Here is a 19,977-nt window from a genome sequence, read left to right as displayed (position 1 = left end):
AAAAACATAATTTATCTGTGTATTATCAAGAAATCCAGACACTTTAATCAGTGAGCTATGAAGTCAGTATTTCCATTCTTATCTCATGGAGGAGTGGAAATGGAGGAGATCGGCAGCTCCCAGCCGGCCGGTGGTGGGGAATGTTAATGGGGGAAGGGGCTGAGCGATTGGCTACTGAGCGCTGCTAATCTCCCCCATTATCAAAGCCTTATCAATGCACCCATCAGTGGTGCGGTAATGGGCAGTTCAACTTTCCGCATTATCATATCCGCTGAAACCGGCACTGGAGAGCGAGCGAGAAGAGAGGGGCCTCGGCTGGGGAGAGCGCCAGGGGCTCCTTCGAGCTGCCCAAGACAGGCAGACAGACAGACAGACAGAGGGAAGGGAGGAAAAGAGGAGAGAAGGGGACCAGAGCTGCGGGGGGGGGGGGATGTGTGCACCGGAAGGAGAACCCGATGAGTCAAGCCAGACAGAGGGCCAAGCAAAGGAACAGGTTTGCCTGGACGCTCGCTTGTTGTCTCCTGGGCTGGGCCATTTCCTTTTCCTGCATGGCCCCCAAAGCCAGAGGTCGGTTTTCTTTGGCTGGTTTGTAAAGACAAGGGAGACATCTCCAGTCCACTGGCTGGCTGTTTCAGGGGATCCAATGGAGACCAAACTGTTGCTGGCCCTTAGAACTGGGGGCCCTCCAGAGAGCCCCACTCTCGTTTCTCCCTATGATGCCACTATGGAGTAGTCTTCCTTTCTGTAGTCAGCTTGGTGCTATTTAACCCTGGTGGACCTCAAAGGCCACGCTGGCTGAGGACCAGATGAACTCCAACCTCTCCAGTACTTCAGGGCTGGAAAGCAGACTTGGGGTATCCCTTCACCCCAACTCCTGGAGATTCCAAATAAGGGGAGAGACCGATTCACTCCTCCCAACATCTAAACCAGGCTGAGAAAGATCTTGCTCAGACCTTTCAGATCTGGAGAGGGAGGTCAACAAAGTTAAGATGATGGCTGCAACTGTCCACCTGGAGCAGCCCTGCCCCCTTTTTGTGTGCAACTTTGTGCAGCTCTCCTTGCATGTTGTGGCCGCCATCTTGACTTTTTGGACTGGCTGAAAAACACCCCCCCCTTGGGGCTAATTTAAGGGAGGTCGAGTGACGGGATCCCGTCTCGCAACACAACCTTCTAACCAGTGGTGGGATTCAAACAGGTGAACAACCGCTTCTCTGTGTAGATGCCGCTTCCGGAAGTCCCTTTTGGGCCTGGGCAACAAAAAAATTAGCTCCCGGTTCTGCCAAAGTGGTGCGAACTGGCTGAATCCCACCACTGGGATTCTAACACCTTCCCCCTGCTTTGTACATTGGAGAGTTTTCAGGGTGAGAAGGCAGGGAAAGGACGGCTGGTCTCTGGGGCCTACTCCATCTTTGTCTGTTGACGGCAGTGACCCAAGCTGCCAGGGCAGACTTACGCCAGCGACGCCTTCACCAGGCCAGGCTGACTGGCCAGTGCTGGGACACCGCTGGATGCCCATCCCTCTCTCGCTTGGCACAGGAAAGACCCCCCCTTCTCTCCACCCCCCCAAGCTTGCTGAGTAGGTGCTGCCTCTGTTCCTCCCCCCCCCCTTTTCCCCAGAGGGATCTCCAGGAGCCTGCACAACAGAGAAGGCAACCACAGCCACAACAACCAAGGGGCCACACAAAAGAACAGCATTATTAAAAAGGCACAATTGGCAAGCACACTGAGAAATAACCGTGGGTCCTTTTGCCTACCCATCTTTTCCGAGGAGGTCTCCTAGGGCCTTTTCATAGAGAAAGGGTTGTTTTGCAACTCTGATTTGCTGCTGCAGTCTAACCAGGAAGAAAACTAGGGTTTCAAAGGAATCAATGGAGGAGATCCTGGATAAGGTGACACTAACTGAGACGTGGAGCTTGCAGGTGGGGTGAGGTCTGGGGGCCCACAGAACATTTTGTCTAGAGGGAGAAACAGCCTCCCACATCATCCAGTGAAGCTTGGCCTACAGAAACATCGAGAACTTTTGCCAGCTTCACAGCCAACCAATTGGCTTCTTTAGCAGAGAGGCTGAAAGAAGTCTTCAGATGACCAAAGCCAGACCAACATTGGAGGCAGGAAGAAAAGACAGGCAATTCTGCCATGCTTGGGGCCCTTAAGCAGCCCTTCCTCTTGTTCTGAACTTGCCAGATGCTGCTTTAACTGAGTAGTATAAAAAAGGTGGTTTATACCAAGTTAGATTAGCTCCCTCCTTCCAGGTTTTGGCTGGGCTGAAGAGCAGCAACGGGTCCGAATTCTCCCAGGGCGCTTCAGCTGCACCCCTAATCGCAACACCCTCCTTTCCACACCACACTGAGCCCTAAAACCCTGAGGCTGGCTGCTAATCCTAACTGCCTGCGCAGGGCGTTCATTCCAGCCACTTAATTCTGCGGCAGTAACGGGCTTTTGCGTGTCCGGCTGATGATCAGCAATAGCATCCCGACACCAATATTTCTGCACTAGTTCACCACTACTCTGCTCCCCAAGTCAAAAAACACGTCCACATGCTTGGATAAGCCAGAGGTCTCCATCGTTTTTGAGCTCCAGGTTCAGATTTGGCTCTTGAGCTGGCTGCCACCCCGCAAAAAACAACAGGGCGAGAGGAAACTTTTTCTGACCTCTTTCTTATTGCATTCAGATGAAAATAAAAAAGGTAAAGGTAAAGGTTCCCCCGCACATGTGTGCTAGTCGTTTCCAACTCTAGGGGCCGGTGCTCATCTCCGTTTTAAAGCCGAAGAGCCAGCGCTTGTCCGAGGACGTCTCTGTGGTCATGTGGCCAGCATGACTAGATGCCAAAGGCGCATGGAAGGCTGTTACCTTCCCACCGTATAGTGGCCCCTATTTTTCTACTTGCATTTTTACGTGCTTTTGAACTGCTAGGTTGGCAGAGGCTGGGACGAGTAACAGGCGCTCACTCTGCTACGCGGCACCCGGGATTCGACCCGCCAAACTGCCGACCTTCTGATCGACAAGCTCAGCGTCCTAACCCACTGAGCCACCGCATCCCTCAGATGCAAATAAGACAGTATTAACTTTTATCACGCTTGCAAGACTTTGGGGCAGATTGTTGAGGTGCATGCAAACTTTCTCAGCATCCTGGCTTGATTTCTAAATGAAGATTTGATTAACTCTAAATATCCCTTAACTGGCCAGGTTCAGACGAGACGCTAAGCCAGCTGCAAATCCAGCCCTTTGCATGATGCAAGGAACGCAGCTGGAGGCAGCCTCTGCAGCCTGTTCACCCACTGAGGTATCCAGTCTCACAAAAGGGATGCTATGGGTGATGCACACCCACCCACCCACGCCTGACTTTGGCTAATTTCCAGATTTGGGGGGGGGGAGGGATAAAATGTGCTAGCTTTCATAATAAGCAATCATCAGGGCAATAGTCGGAGAGATTATTAACAAATTAGAGAAATGGCATTTCCCTCTCTGCTGGCAAATGAGAGATGTCACCCAAACTCGTTGATGTGAGAAGGGAGGAGATAAGAGATATTTTGGAGAGGAGGGAGAGGGAGGAGAGGGAGGAGGAAGAGGCAGTGGGCTTATCTGGGATGACTCAGAAACATTCATTCCTTAACCCTATTCCAGTCAAGGTCAATAGCTGCATTCCTCTCTCCGTTTCATCCTTTCCACAAAACACGTTGCTACAGAACAATGAAGAGTCATCTTTTTTCTTTCTCTTCCAAGTGCCCCAAAGGTGCTTCTTCAGGAGGCAACTGGACTTTCTTGTTTTCCTTTGAAGACATTTTGCTTCTCATCCCAGAAGCTTCTTCAGCTCTGACTGGATGGTAGGGAACGAGAGGATTTATCTTCCTTGCAGACAGCTGGTCATTTGCATAGAAGAGGCCATCCATGTCAAAACTGAACAGCCCTCCCTCAACAGAGGGGGAGGGATGTGACATCACCTATCTCCAGTCTACGACAGGGGTCTCCAACCTTGGCAACTTTTAAGACTTGTGGACTTCAGCTCCCAGAATTCCTCAGCCAGCAAAGCAGTTCCAAGAAGGCTCCACCTCTTTTTGCACCACTCAGGTGACCCTGAGGACACAGATAAGCCTTCAAGTGGCCTCAACGACCCTCTAGAACAGGGGTAGGCAACCTTGGCTCTTTTATGACTCGTGGACATAAAAGAGCCAAGGTTGCCTATCCATGCTCTAGAAGGCAAATGACCAGCTGTCCACAAGGAGCATAAATCCTTCCATTCCCCACCAACCAGTCAGAGCTGAAGAAGCTTCTTGGATGAGAAGCAAAACGTCTTCAAAGGAAAAACAAAGAAAGTCCAGTGGCCTCCTGAAAAAGCACCTTTGGGACAACCTGGAGGAGTGAGAATCTCCACAGCCATTTTCCTCCAAGTGGCCAGTCTGGATAGCAGCTGGGTTTACTGTTCGGCCTGGGAAGTTTTGCCACACAATCGCAGAAAGGAACATTCCCGTGTCACAGCACGGCTCTCCCCATGTACGGTGGAAAGCCATAGCATGATTGGTCTGGCGCTGGTTCTATGTATTATGTGGGAAGCCAGCCATCGTGGCACTTTCAGCAACTACTGTTACAACAGATTGCGGCTCAGTAGATGTATGAATCAAGAGTCTTATGGGAAGGTCTAGTGAATCCATTTCTAGAGCTGTTGCAAGGGCCCTGACAGTTATTCAGGTCAAGGGCTGATCAGCCCAGCTCTGGCCAACCAGAGGCATCTGGAGGCTCCCCAACGTGGATGGGGAGATCCTGTCCTCTTCCCCTGTGCTCTTCCAAGTCCACTGGCTGGTATTCAGGGAGGAAACACAGCCACCAAGAGTAGAAACACCACGGGGGACCTGATCCTCCATGCATTTCTCCAGCTCCTTAAAAAAAAGTCACCACCATTTCTGAAGTTTGCTCAGTCCTGAATTTCTGCACATCCAACTGGAATGGACAACCCTAGGAATAAGAAAGGTTTCCAGAATTTGCATGCATTCAAGTCTATGGAGTCATGGGACTCCCTGATCTCTTTTTAGCTTCGTTAAAGCTCCTAAACTTTTAGTTGGCATTATCTTCACCTTGCCTTCGTGGCCTCCACTGGGAAGGAACCAAGCTGTAGGAAGGATGCCTGCTAGCATTATGGGGAATGCTATGCCTAGGGACGAAAACCATAAGAAATTGTGCCAGGACCAGCAACCTATGGCTACGCGGGGCTCTTCCATTGCTCAAAGAGGAAACAAGAGATGGGATTCTTCCTTGAGACCCAAATCAAAGCACTGGTCCAGTCATGCCACCATTCCAGAGACAACAGAAGGACCATCTGTCCCTCCAGGTGAGCAGGGTTGCGGCCCCCCTGTTGAGCATCTCCAAAGATAAGATCCAGGGGGCGGAACTGCCTGTCACCGGGACTGCAGCTCTGTTCAGGAGGGGGCTTAAAAACCCATGGACTGGCCTAGGCCGTGAGTGCTCTACCTTATTGTTTCCATAATCACCATTGTAGATGTTTTAATATACTAAAATAAACTACCAGCAGCCTTAAATCTTAATAATAAAGTACAGTTGGCTCATTGTGTCAGCTTTCCCCAAACCCTGAAAATCAAGTTACTCCAGAGCGCTTCTGGTGAATCAAAAGAGGTCCAGTTCAAATTATTTCACATATTCTTCCTCTTACCGTGAATGTCTTATTTAGACTTATTTGTCCTTTCCTGATCTCGTGATAATTTTTTTTTGTTTTTTTAAGCTCTCAGCTGCCCACATTCATTTTGGAAATGGTTAGCCTTAGAAATTTGTTTTATAAATAAACACTCATATTACTTGCAATTCCTGCACTATTGAGACTGTAGTGATAGGAAGAGAGAGAGGGAGGGAGGGGGGAGGGAGGGAGGAAGGAAGGAAGGAGAGGGAGGGAGGGAGGGAGGGAGGAGGATATAAATCAATATAAAATTAAACATAAATTTATAGGGGGTCCCCTCAAGAGGTACTCACCAACCTAAGGGTGACCAGCCCTACCCGTCTCTTTCATTCACTGATAATATACATCACTCACTTTGAATTCAGGAATCTGTTCTTCTTCTGCTTTGCAAGCAGCTAATACAATGCTCTGTATTCGCTCCTCCACACAGAAGATGCATTTTCAGCCAGCCTCTTACCCAACCGCCCGGTCATCAGTCCTCCCTCCCTCAGAGAGACCCCCCCTACCCTGCCACCTTCTTGCCTTAAGTACAGCCCACAAAGCAAATAGTTTACACCTGCAAGCCAGGAATCACATGCATGCATTAATTAATCGGACAATCAGATGTGGCTTGATATCAGGGTTTCTGATAGGGTTGCTGAAATTGGGCTTGTTGGAACTTAGTGACCGGCATCTACTCTTGGAAGACTAGCAGGCAGAATTGTGACAATTCAGGAAAATGTGATTCTGAGCTAAACTTTGCAGCACACTGTGTGAACAAGTTGAAAAATCTGCCAGTTAGGAAATCTGCCAGCTAATCTACGCAGCATTCTTTGCCAACGCTCTCTCAGAAAATGGAGACTCAGATCTGCATTAATGGGCAGGCACATTGCTTCTAATGTGGCAATCACAGACTAGTTCAAATTGTGTGCGTACGTACACACACACACACACACACACACACACACAAACAGAGAGAGAGAGAGAGAGAGAGAGAGAGAGAGAGAGAGAGAGAGAGAGAGAGAGAGAGAGAGAGAGAGATATTCAAATTCAACTTTCCGGCCTGCACTTATTGCTTTGGGACAGGTTTCCGGCACAGGTCAGAAAGGACATGAAAACATGAGGTAAACATCTGGATTTCAAGCCCCAGTTGCAAGTTATGACCATGAATCACTGGAAACTTCCAGTAGACATGCCCAAAATGCCATGTGATTTTATTTTGACACACTCTGAGATTTGCAAAGAGATTCTGACCAGTGCCAGGATGAGACTCCACTGGGAGAAACAAAAATGCAGGCAGCCAACTTTTTTTGCCTCTCACTACAAAAACGTCCTCCTGGATGGCTTACCGTTTTAGGGGTGTGTCGAACGGGGATCCCGGCTGGAAAGAGTCGGCCTGGCCGGGCTTCAGGGCTCCCCAATAACCCAACCAGCTATTGCCCCCATATACCCCCGAGGGGCTTCATCCCTAGAGGAGCGCTGGTTGGCCAAGGTTTCGGTGCCCGGCCAGACCCACCAGAAGAGGCAAGATAACCAACAGGTTTCTGCTTTGCTAAAATCTGTGCTTCTTCCTTAAGCTCTTACACCCTGCCTGGGCAGTTTGCACCACGGCCCAAAGGATTAGGCTGCTCCCCAGGTGGCCGGTGACTCAGAAGCAGGGGAAGGGAGGGTTCTCACCGACCGAAACACGGGCACATCCGAGGCAACCCTCACCAGCTGGGCATCTTGCAAACGTGTGTTATACAATTCCTGTCTGGCACAGAACCGCTGGGAAGGCAGGGCCCCGGCCAGGCACGGTTTATACAGGTATAACTTTGACTTACAGCCATTCATTTAGTGACCATTCAAAGTTACAACATCACTGAAAAAAGCAACTCACAAACGCTGCGGCACCCCGATGGACATGTGATCAAAATTCAGACACTTGGCAACTGGTTCCTATTTATGACGAACGCAGTGTCCCCCCCGGGGGGGAGGTCGTGTGATTGTCTTTTGAGACTTTCTGACCAGCAAAATCAGTGGGGAAGCCAGATTCACATAACTGCAGTGATTCGCTTAACAACGGTGGCCAGAAAGGTTGTAAAATGGAGCAAAATTCAGTTGTCTTGCTTAGCAATGGAAACTTTGGGCTCAGTTGGGGTTGTAAGTCGAGGACCATCTGCATACTGCTGCTGGTAACCGGTGACCCCACCAAAGAGAGTTTCCCACCAAGGTGCTATCACGAGTCAACCTGACGGGGTACTGAGGAAGCCCGCTCCAATCATAGAAGCCGAAGGGGGAGAAGAGGGATCTGGGTTCCCAAGGGACGGGCTTTTCATGGTCAGCCTTGTGTGGGCAGCTGGACCCAGGCACGTGCCAAATAATGAAATGTGCAAGAGTTATTTATTAAGAACAAACAGATCAGTCACGGTAACCTGTGAAATTGGCTTGCTGGCTTTGTCTTCCCACATTTCCTAAGGAGGCTTCTTACACTGCTGAAAATCTCTCTGTGTGAGTCTCTCTCTCTCTCTCTCTTTCTCCCTGCTGCTCCCAACCTCGCAGCCCTATTTGTAAACTTCCATTGCCCAACCTGGAAGCAGCCATATCTGAACTCTCAAGGCACCTCTGGTGCCAGGAAGCTGCCAGCGGGCAGGGCAGGTTCTGCTGCCGGTCAGGCCAGCAGCAGCACAGTGGCTGTGCCAACGGCTCCCACTTCATTCCAGGCTGTTGGCTACAAAGAAAAGCCAGGGACAGGCTGGTCAGAGCACCGCAGGAGAGGCTGAAACCTCCACCCTGAAACACCTTCTCTGCTCTTTGGGTTTTATTGCTTGCTGGCAGAGAAAGAAGGCGCAGAGGAATCCTTCCCAGGGCGGAGGAAGAAAGCTGTAGAATGAAGGGTTACCAATCAATTGGCTGGGAGACCTCCCTTCGTGTAGGCAGCCTACCTCCCAGTTGTTGGAGAGCCACAACAGGGAAAGACTCCTGGTCTCAGGTCTGGATTATTGGGACCAGAAGACTGACAAAGAGCTGGAGCAGCCAACAGAGACTGAAGATAGGAAGATACCTCCAATGATGGCAACGTTCAGCCATCAGCCACTTCTCATCGTCTTTGCTTTGACCACTGCAGGAGACAGGATGGGATGATTCCCTTCCAACTCTACAAGTTTTTGATCCAACCTGCAAGAGTGTTTGTCTTCCTCCCCAGCTTGCATCACTTGTGCCCCCCCCTTCCTGTTGCTACCAACTGAGGTTGTGGCCTCCCAAACAGCAGAAACAGCAGTAAAGTTGTATTAGTCTAAAACCCTCAGAAACCAAGAAGTGACCTCATTCTGACAGATGAAAGCCAGCTCCTCCTACTCATGAAACATAAAGGGCAGGTATTCCAGGGCAGAGGACCTAGAGTGTTCTTCTGCTTCCAGAATAGTTTTCTTCTTGTGATGGGTGTGTACAGCTCACCCAGTTCTCTTGAGTAATTTCTAACGCTGGAGAAGTTAGAAGAGCTGAAGAGGACAGCCAGCAGCAAGGAGGATGACCTCACTTACAAGGGCAATAGGGACGCTGTTGGAAGACCTGATGGCCAAGGTTGGAGACAGATCTTCAAAAGGTCTAGCTATGTGGTTGCTAAGTCAACCACATAGTGATCGATCTATCTATCTATCTATCTATCTATCTATCTATCTATCTATCTATCTATCTATCTATCTATCTATCCATCCATCCATCCATCCACCCATCCACCCACATACACAACTTGTACTTGTGTATGCACATCATGTGCGTAAGAGGATTCAACCTACAACCAAGTGCTACAGCCCAGAAACAGGGTTTTATCGCTTTTATCTGCCTTTTGGGAGAATCAGAACGAAACATTCCTTCCAGTCCACAGGCAGAAAAAATAATGCAAGAATAAGGAGACCAACCACTTTTTAAAAATTCACACACATTTAACAAGCCTCCATCCATTTAGGGAATAAGCCCATAAGGCAGAAAGGCCTGCTGGTTTTCTATTTAAATAGGATTTATAAAACCCAAGAAACCAGAACATCTACAAGTGGCTTTCCATCTGCAGATGCAAATCCATTCTACCGCCTCATTTTGTTCCATGTTAGGAACAAGGTCTTGTCAGATCCAACAGATGATTAGAAAGCCTTCACAACCTCCCAGGTCGGGCAAGGAAATCTGCAGATTCTCAAAGCCTCCAATCCTCATCCTTTCCAAATTCCACTTTGCTGGATGAGGGATTTCCACCAGTTTGGTCCCTCGGCTTAGTCACTTTGGAGACAATTTGCCACTACAAGCCTATTCTTGAGCCTCAGGACCGTAAGATCACCAACAAAAATGCCCCATTTTTAAAGCTGTCATTTGGGCTGCTCAGCTCCAGCCCACCAGCAGCCTCAAAACATTGGGAAGCCGGTTGGTGTCCCCACAGTCTCTGCATTAGTCTTGCAAGATGCTGAGACTGCTGACAAAGCCTCGACTTCCTTGTAGGTCCTTTGCCGAAGGAAGCTGTGAAGTCAGCACTCGGTGCAGGAAAAACAGCTGGCTCCACAAAGCCGGAGCAGCCAGCCAGCCACCCAACTGTGTATTAATTAGCACCTCATTACTGCCATCGATACTATGGGCTAAATTCACACTTTCAGACATAAATGTGAGCTATGCAGGAAAACATTCCTCTCTGTTTATCGCCTGGGTGAAAAAAGAGCCACTTGCTTACCCACCAGTTCCTTTCTCCCTATCCTTGAACCCCACTTGCTTGACACCCCCACCCCCCACCCCAAAAAAAGGATGCTAGCTATTTGCACAAAATTATTTGCTATGCAACACCCCATGCTGTAAAGAATATGCTGCGGTCAACAAAGAGAGTCACAAGGGGACACAAACATTACGACACAAAAACACTCCAACTTCCCACGGCAGGCCAGATACCAAAATAGAAATGAGAGGTTGTAAGCTAAAAGCAGCTGCTGGATTGGTTGTTTGCAAAAAAAAAAAAAAAAGACACACGCTCCATGCCAAACAAACATATTCCCTTGCAAAGAGGCGGAAGACAAAGCCGTTTCAGGGCAGGGTGGCTGAGAATTACCCAGGGCACAAACAAGGTTCTAGGTTGGGAGCCAGCTCAGCTCCGGGACATACATGTGCTGCCTTAGAATGGGATGTCCTGGGCATGGGCAGAGTGTGTTCCACGATCATAAAACAAGGAACAGGGCGCCACCCTGTAGTAGAAGCAATTCTGATGCCAACTTCTGTAGCCTTGGTAGACTCAGGGCAACTTTTATACACATATATTTGTGTGTGCCTGTGCATAATCTCCTCCTGAGTTCATTTTAGTTATTCTGAGGATTAAAGAAAAGTCAGGGAGCTTGCTTTGGAGGATTGTAAGCTTGCTTGTAATATTGCTTAAAATGGTCATTTTGCAGCGAAGTCTTTGGAATATATTAATGCATAGTATGTGCAACTCAGTGGTTCTAATCCAGGGGTCTGTCTCCAAACTTGGCAACTTTAAGACCTGTGCACTTCAATTCCCAGAATTCCTCAGCCCGCTTTAATTGGAGGACAAACAGTCTAGGTGTTATTTCTGCATTGAACAGAGCAAAGCCAAAAGGATCTGGGAGGGCCTGTAAGTCCAAATCCAGGAGCTTCCCTGGTTTGTGGGTTTTTCCCACTCCCGGGGAGCAGCACTGACATTTTGCTAACCTAAGGAAAGTGCGCAAACAGGAAATATTTTGCATAGCAGACATGGGCAAAAAGCTTCTCAGGCCACAACTGAGGCAGTGCCAGGCTAAGTGGGTGCTTTGCCCCTCTTGTTGGGCACTGGCCTTTTTGCGCAAGTCCAGGAAGAGCTCCCCGCCCACAATGAATATCCGGAGCTGAGTTCAAATCAAGCCAGAGAGAGTTTGAGCTGGTCCAGAAGCAGCCAGGCACAAATCTCTGGTTGCCCATCCTGATGGCTGGAGCGCACTGCCAAGCCTGGACGTTGGGGGGGGAGGGGGAGATATCTCTCTTTTTAATGTTTATTAAAAAGACACATTTGCTACACTTAGCAGAACCACTGATTAGGATCCAAAAGCTTACTTTGAACCAAGTCACATCTGGGGCTGATAAACAGACCCAGGGAGCCTTTAAAAAAGAATGTTTTGTATATCTCTCTATCTATTTCAGAGGGAGCGTAAGGAAAGCCCCCACCTCCATCCAATCATTAAAATGCCTGCATTAATCACATTGGCAATGGAACAAATTGCCATGCCCCCCCATCCCCTTCCCCCCTCCCCCCAGCTCTCCTTCCCAGGTCCTGTTCTCGCAGCCGACCAATCCTTCTGCCATCTGTTTGGCGGCGATAAAGCGCCTTTTATCTGACTCTGCCATCTTTATCAGGGGGAGAGATCAAGAACTCAGCTTATCAGCACCTCCAATCTCTTCGGCAGAAAGCGACAGCGGAAGGGAGGGGGCCGAAAGTGGGGGAGGGGGGGAGACAGAGAAGTTCTACTAAACTTCAAGGCATCCATTTTTTCACCCCACCCGCCTAGCCAAATTGGGGTGCCCACTGTGGTGTGCAAGAAAACACCCTGCAAGCACACACACACGCGCGCACACACACTCAGATATCCCCTCCCCAAGCACAGCCCCCCCAAGTGCAAGCGGATTGCCCTCTAGGCTTTATCAGCCCCCGCCCCCCCAATTGAAGAGCCCAGGACCGACTCTTGCCACACACAGCCTCATTTCCCTCCTCTGCCCACACGCCCATGTTTGAAGTTAATAAATGTAACTGGCTATCTCTGCGGAGAATCAGCTCCTGGCCCTTTTTTTATTTTATTTTTTTCTATTATTATCAGCTGTCCACATCTATCAAGCAGCAGAACAAAAGAGCCTGGAGAGGAAGGGAGAGCGAAGGAAACAAAACAAATATTGCCAGATGCGTCCTGATGCTGTTCTGAAGCTTTTCCTCCGAAGGGAGGAAAAACTTGATCAGGAAGGAGAAGAAAGAGAAGACGGAGGATTCACAGGATCAACGCGGCAGCTCTCCTATTTAAGGGCAGATGGCAGCAATTCCTCTCTTCTTTCTCCCCCCAAAAAGCCAAGGGAGCAAATTGCCAGGGCAAAACTGCAGGGGGGGGGGGGCTTAAAAATCAAAACCAGCAAAAATCCTCCTAAGGGAGGATTGTTTTGGTCCCTCCATCCAAGGTGGCAGCACCATCCTCTTCCAGTTGCCACCAGCCTTTAATGCTACAGCTCAACTCTTTCCAGCCCTGGAGGGAGCAGCGGTCTGAGTCAAGAGTGGCCAAACTGCCAGTGGGCATCCTGCAGCACAGGACAGCCCGTGTGTGTGTGTGTGTGTGTGTGTGTGTGCGCGCGCGTACAGTCACCAAATTGGTCCCACTGACCTCCAAGCAAGTTAACATGGCTAACCACCAGCATACGGGCAACAGCTTCCCATTCTGTCCACACAAAAGTCACGGAAGAAATTAGCCAGGAAGCTTCCATTGGCCACCTCACGAGAGACCCTCTTCCCATATTCAGAAATAAGTGGGGGGATCTTTGTGCCCAGATCGGGATGGAGCCCTATCTTGGCAGAGTTGGGCAGGGACCTCAGGCAGAGGGAAAACCAGGCATGGCTCACGAGGCCCTTCAGCTCTTCCGGGGTGAGGGATGAGCCGTCCCAGTCTCCACCCAGCCTTGAGGAAGGAGGCGGCAGGGCTGGAAAAAAGGCCACAGGAAGATGCTCTTGAGGTCTCAGTACCTTTTTAGCACCCTCTCGACTAATCCACCTGGGACCTGCCAGAGGTTTGGAAGGACACCTTCCATTCTCCCTGGCCGCTGCTCTCACTGAAAGGTCCCACGGGTGATGCTAGGAGAGATCGTGGGGTGTTTGGGAATCCAATCAGGGTGCAGCTTAATCTCAGGGGGCACCCTCAATTCTACTTTCTCTATAACTCTCAACTCCCCAGAAAGAGAGGAGGAGGAATGTAGGAGGTGAGGAGGGGTGCCCCAAACAGAGGGGGGAGGCTTTGGGCTCACGTGGGCAGCTGCTCCAAGAAGACCCAAGGGTCACATGTCCTTCAAGCGCCAGGTTCTTGGACTGGCTCTCCAATGTCTTGAACAATAATTTGCCAGCCAAGCGAGCTTTAGCCAAAGGGAAGGGAGACCACACTCATTTCAGGAACCTGCCCCGAATCCCCACAACCCACAGGAATTGCACTCCCCGCTCCTTGATCCGCCTTGCCGCTGTTAGTCCCAACACACAAAACTCCCAGCCAGGCCGAGCTGATCTTCCTCCTGGTTCCTTTATTTGTTTCCAGGTTTTGGGTTTCCCCCCTTCCAAATTCAGGACTGGGCAGCTAATCCACAATCACTGCATGAGCTCTGCTGCACATCTGGATCCCAAAGTCCATCTACAAGGCCTTGCAAAATTCGGCAGGTTTGGGGCCACTCTGATATTTGGAGGGATGGGGTTCTCAAGGGTGGGTGTCAGAGGAGAAGTGGGGCTCTAGCCCACTCCAAAAGATGGAACCCAGAGCAGGGGGTCTCCTGCCGGATCTGATGGGAGCAGGCAGGCCCCCAAATAACCTGGCCCCGTGCCCTTTTCCCTTGAAAGCACCCCCAAACCAGTGAGTTAGTTCTAGAAGCTGAAGATTTATTATTTGTTCGCTGTTAAGTTTATATGCCATTTTCTGCATGGCTTAAAGCTACTAAACAGCACTATATGAAAACAATTACAAATATAGGAACAATTAAAATCACGCAGGAACTAAATATAAAGACGCTATTTGAAGACCCGTTTCTAGGGAGGATTCTTCTTATTGAACTTCCACGGAGAGAAGACTTGGTGTGTGTGTGTGTGTGTGTGTGTGTGTGTGTGTGTGTGTGTGTTGACTCGGGAGTCTTAGGACAGGGTTGATTCTCCTATGCTCCAATTTTGGAAGGAGGCTCCAGGTCACAGGGCAACATCTGCCTGGCCTTCTGAGACTTGCTCTTCCAGGAAGGACCAAAATCAGGGCTGGCTGGACACTCCCCATGGAGCCCCTGGTCAAGGGCCAAAAGCTCTTTTCAAAGCCTAGGTCCTAGGAGATGGCTGGGAGAAAGGCGGAAGTCTTCTCCATGGGTGATCAGCGAGAGACAAATATTTTTGTCTATATCTCAAGAGGGGGCTGCTGTGAATTGTCCCAGGAGAAGCAGACGTGATCATCTCTAAAGGGAAGGGCCAGGAAGATATTTATCCTGGAATCCGGTGTTTTCGGACAACGAACCAAGGAAGACCGGGCACAATCCCTCCAAGGACAAACAAACAGCTGCCTATCTCGCCCGCCATCCAATATAAAATGGCACCAACTCACGGGTTAAATATAGTCCAGCAGCCGATCCTTATCTAATCAGCTTTGGCCCATCACAGACTTCCTCTCTCTGAAAACGATCTCCCATTCTTTCAACATTATCAGCATCTCACATCCAGCACCGGGCAACGGGGGTGGGGAGCCTCGGCCAAACCGAAGCATAGCCAGGAAGCCGGCAAAGCAACTCGGCAGCTCTGAGCCGAGGAGACCCAGATGACCTCCTCCGGGCCTTTGGCCAAAACAAGGACAGGGCAGCTGATCTTTTGCTCTGATGGACACAGGAAACACAAACAAGCAAAATGAGAACTCCCCTTCCCAAACTCTCTCCTCTGCCTGCATTTTCCTGCTTTGCATTTCCCAGGAAGGGGCAATGGAGCCAGGTGTCCCCCCCTTGCATTTCCCCCCCTGGTTTGGGCTACCCCTCTCTTGCCCCAGTCCTTGGTCTTTCTCCCTTCCGGAAAGCGGCTGCTGGTTGTCATGCCCAGAACTGCCTAGCTCAACCAAGGGCCCGATCCATCTTCGGATCCCCCTCTGCCCCCTCCCTCAGAAGCGGAGGTGGCCAGGCAGGGCTGGCAAGGAAGGGCTGCCAGTTAATGCAGCTGCAAGGAAGCTAACAACTCTTGCTGGGCAAAGCAGATTTGAAAGGAGAAAGAGGAAGAAAGGTGGGTCAAAAGAGAGGAGCAGCACAAGACCTGCTGGGAAGGAAGGACTGAGACCCCAGGAGGAGCCATGCCCCCCCCCCCAAATAGCTCATCTTAATCCACTGAGAACAATCCACTAGATGTACCTGATTGCACAAATCTGGCTCAGGGAAGAGAATCATTTCATTATCAGCCCAGGGAGGGAAGAAGCAAGGAATATTGCAAGAACAGCCAGAGATCCAGAAAAAAACTAATGGGAATCCAAATGGGCTGGGGGTGGAGGACAAGAAGAACTTCCATCCAATTTTTTGAAGAAGAAAAAAAAAGTTTGCCTGGATCTTATCTTTGGAACAAATCACTGAGCAGGCAAACAGGTAGATGCAGCTTAGAACGGCAATTATTTCCCCAGTGAAGATAAAGTGCATTATCACCGGGGTGGGGGTGAGAGGGAACCGCACTATCCAGAGATCTCAATCTGGCCTTATCAATGTGGAGATCTGTTCAGGAAGGAAGGAGAGAGAGAGAAAAAGAGAGAGAGAGGGAGGGACGGTGAAAAGCAGACAAACCTGCCAGTGGAAAAGTTTTTCTGCTTGATACTAAAAGGCACCGACACCCCGTCCTCCCCCCCCCTTTCCTCCGCAGCCCCCTCTACCTCCTTTCCCACAGCAGAAACTCCGGGTCAGCCTGGCATTTTGCAAGAGGGATTTTATCAGGAACTGCCAAGAGAAAAGCCTGACTCCAGGTCTCGTGGGAACGGGGAGGCTACCCCCCACACATTCAGGTGGGCTCTCTCTGGGTCAGGTCGAACAAAGGAGGTGCGCTTAGAAGGGCCCCAGATGGATGTGGCTTCCCGCATCAACTCTCCGGGTTTAAAGTCTGCCGTGTGCCGGCTTCGGAGTTCCACCGCACGCTTCGCTCCACGCGGCTCCTCTCGTCCTTTCCTTCCTTCTTTCCTTCCCTCCCTCCCTCCCTCTCTCATCCGCAAAAGTCCCTCCAGATGAAACTTCCCAGCGCAAGAAACGGGAGTGAGTCAAGCGCGAGATAAGATCGTAATTTCAGCCCGTCCCGACAGGGCGATCTTATCTCGGCGGGGCTCGCAGAAAGGAATATTTTAAGGGCTTATCGCGGCTCTCATCGGGGCGGCGGTCGCGCCGGGGAAGCGGCCAGAGGCGGAGCGGCAGGCCAAGGACGACCCCCGCCCGGAGAAAAGGGGGCGCCTGGGAGCGGGGCGGCAGCTGTCAGTCACCGCGGGCCGCGGGGAGGGGGGGCAGCTGCCAGGAAGCCCCCGCCAAGCCGGGCCCGCGGAGGGGGGGCAGCGCCGGCGGGACCCCCGAACGGAACCAGCGCTTCAAGTTGCGGAGGCAGAGTTGGCGCGGGGCTCGGCGGGGGCCGTCCGGGTGCCGGGCCGCGGGAAGGGGGCGCCGGCAGCCCAGGCGAACCCCGCGGCCGGACGGGGGAGAGGCGGGCTCACGTTTGATCTGCCGGGGCTTGCTCTGCTTCCTCCTGGACATCGCGGGGCGGCGGCTCCGAGTCCCTCCGGCGGCGGCGGCGGCTGCAGAGGCAGGGCGAAGGCGAGGCGGGCGGCGCTCATGCCCACCCGGCGCTCCCAGGACCGGGCGGCGGGCAGAGGCAGAGAGGCGGGCGGGCGGGCGGGCTCCCTCCGCGGCGCCCTGCTGGCCACCCGGCACCGGCCGCCGGCTTCCCTGCTCGGGCTGCTCTCCGCCTCCTCCTCTTCCTCCTCCGCCTCCTCTTCCTCCTCCGCCCCCCCCTCCCGCCGCCGCCGGACCTGCCCTCTGCGCGCGCGCGCTTTTTCTCAATGGAGCCCGGGCGGCAGCTGGCGAGGCGAACGCGGCGGGGGGCGTGGCCACGGCCAGGCAGCTCCCAGTTCATAGGGCGGCCGCGGGCGGGCCGGACACGCCCACCGGATAGGGCGGCCCGGGGAGGAGAGGAGGAGGCGGCGAGGGGCGGGGCGGGCGGTGACTGACACCCGGAGCGAGTCTCCGCCTCGGCGTTGCCTGTTAAACTAGGATTGAGCAAACCGGCTTGCTCGGAGTTTGGATGGAGGGTTTGGGGGCAGGGAGGGTCTTGGGCGGGGGGGGGGGCTTTGCCCATGCTTGCTGATCTTTCGCTTGAGGGGCTGCCACAAAAAGAGGGCATCCAACTATTCTCCAAGGCCCCGGAGGGCAGGAGCAGAAACAACGGTTGGAAGCTGGCGAAGAGAGCAGCAACCTGGAATTAAGGAGAAACTTCCTGACGGTGAGGACAATTGACCAGTGGGACAGAAGTTGCCTCCAGAAATCGTGGGCGCTCCATCACTGGAGGTCTTTAAGAAGAGACTGGACGGTCACTGGAATGGCGTAGGGTCTCCTGCTTGAGCAGGGGGTGGACTAGAAGGCCTCCAAAGTCCCTTCCAGCTCTATTCTAGTCTTCCCCCCCCCCGGAACAATTGCAGGCAAAGACGCAAACTCAGACCCCCACCAAGCCCATAGTTACTTCAGGATTATGGGTTTCTTCGGGCAAATGCATGGCTTGCCTGCCCAGAGATTGACTAATGGATCGTGTGCCATCGAGTCCGTATTGACTCTTAACAACCATCAATATCTGGGAAGATGCTGGAAAAGACAATAACCCAAAACTACATTGCGAACATCTAGAAACAAAGTTATAACTAGAAGCCAGAACGGGTTTTGTTAAAAACAGATCAGGCCAAACCAATCTGATTTCATTCTTTGACAAAGTGACTAAACAGACCAGCAAAATGCAGTGGACACAATATACTTAGATTTCAGTCAGGCATTCGACAAAGCAGACCACAACCTACCACTTATATAAGCTAGAAAAATGTGGGATAGTCAACATCACCACCAGATGGATTTGTAACTGGCTGACAAACTATTTTTAAGAAGAAACTCAACAGCTGCATGTCTCAGATTGGGTAGGCTCTCCTGCTTGAGCTGGGGGCTGGACTAGAAGACCTCCAAGGTCTCTTCCGGCTCGGTTCTGATTGAACCACGTAGGCAGACCTTCTCCGGGAGGATAGATACCCAACCTGGTTTTTCAGGTCTTCCGATGGTGTCCTTGTCACCGTGGCAGCTGAGTCCATCCACCTGGCCGCTGGCCAAACTCTTCCTTTCTAACTTCTCTATAGTTAGAGATTTCTGAAGAAAACCTCATGAGCCAGATCTTCCCATACGCACCACTGCCACAAGAAGAAGACCGTGCCTTGACCAGAAAAATAAGTCCTTTCCCCTAACCACCATCCCGTCGCCACTCACACAACCAAGACGACGAACCCTCACCAGGACATTTAGAGAAGAGCCCCAAGTTAGATGATCTCTGTGGAGGCCTTAAGCAAAAGCCCTGTTGAAATGGGACTGTTTGTTCATTTTAATTTTTGCTTCTGTCCCGTGATGGGCATATTCAGACAGGTGGGAAAACTGATGTTCCCTCCCACTTCTGTATGAATGCAGCCCAGTCAGGTTTAAGAACCTGTGAAAGAGAAAGAGGGAGAGAGAGAGAGAGAGAAGAGAGGGAGGGAGGGAGGGAGAGGGAGGGAGGGAGGGACGGGGGGGGGGGAGAGAGAGAATGCCCATGCATCAGAGTGCGTGGTCCTGCTTGACTGTGTCTGTAGAGAGATTCATATTGCACTCCAATAAACAGAATGTTTTCCTGCAGACGGAATTACATGCCTGCAGAGGAGAGATAATACGCAAGCCATCGCCATCCCCATTGTGTGCGAAATAGCATATTTTTATGGAACTGTGTACATTTGTATTAGTGCCAATTAATCAGGGACGATATTAAGAAGGATGCAGAAAGGGGACTGGGAGGAGCTGAGGGGGGCAAGGAAGGGGAAGAGCAGATTGGCGGACCAGGGGATTATCCTAAGGCAAAGAAAGAAAGAAGTGAGAAAATGGCTGAACTTTGGCCAAACCCAACTGACAGCAATGGTCAGGCCAGGGTTGGAAGTGGTCAGCTGGTAGACACCCCACCTCCATCCCAACTTCCTGGCATGGCTTGCTGTGCTCCAGAACAATGTTTCTCAATCTTGGCACTTGGCACTCAACTCCCAGAATTCCCCAGCCAGCATGAGGTAAGGGAAGAGGGGGCTGGGGGAAGAGCCTTGCTCAAGAACAGGCAGCAGAGGAAGATGCAGCCTTCACATGGTCAGAGACACTCTGTGTGTGCCTAAGGGCAGAGCCCTGGTGGTGCACCCCACAAGGAGGCCAGGGTTACTGCCGACAAAGGCAGGGAAGGATGAGTCGCCCTTTGGCTTCCTGAACAGAGGGCCCTGGAACTGCTTAGGAGGGACATAATAGTTCAGTCCTTGCAAAATCTTGCTCGTCTGTTGGATGGAGGCGGAAAA

General features: G+C 51.4%; 1 protein-coding gene across 3 annotated transcripts in view; it reads right to left on the bottom strand.

The window, feature by feature from the left end:
* ZFPM1 (zinc finger protein, FOG family member 1) overlaps positions 1-17,368 on the bottom strand; it is a 66,284-nt gene extending 48,916 nt beyond the window's left edge. For all 3 annotated transcript variants that reach the window (XM_083370894.1, XM_083370897.1, XM_083370895.1), the window contains exon 1: positions 17,083-17,368. In XM_083370894.1, the coding sequence (XP_083227020.1) occupies positions 17,083-17,122 (40 nt within the window). In that variant the 5' untranslated portion in view covers positions 17,123-17,368. The remainder of the gene's footprint in view (positions 1-17,082) is intronic.
* Positions 17,369-19,977: the final 2,609 nt, after the last annotated feature.

The sequence above is a fragment of the Vipera ursinii genome (assembly GCF_947247035.1).
Source record: "Vipera ursinii genome assembly, chromosome: 10".
Classification (NCBI taxonomy): Eukaryota; Metazoa; Chordata; class Lepidosauria; order Squamata; family Viperidae; genus Vipera; species Vipera ursinii.
Note: the sequence above shows the minus strand (reverse complement) of the source record. Positions and strands in the feature narration are given on the sequence as shown.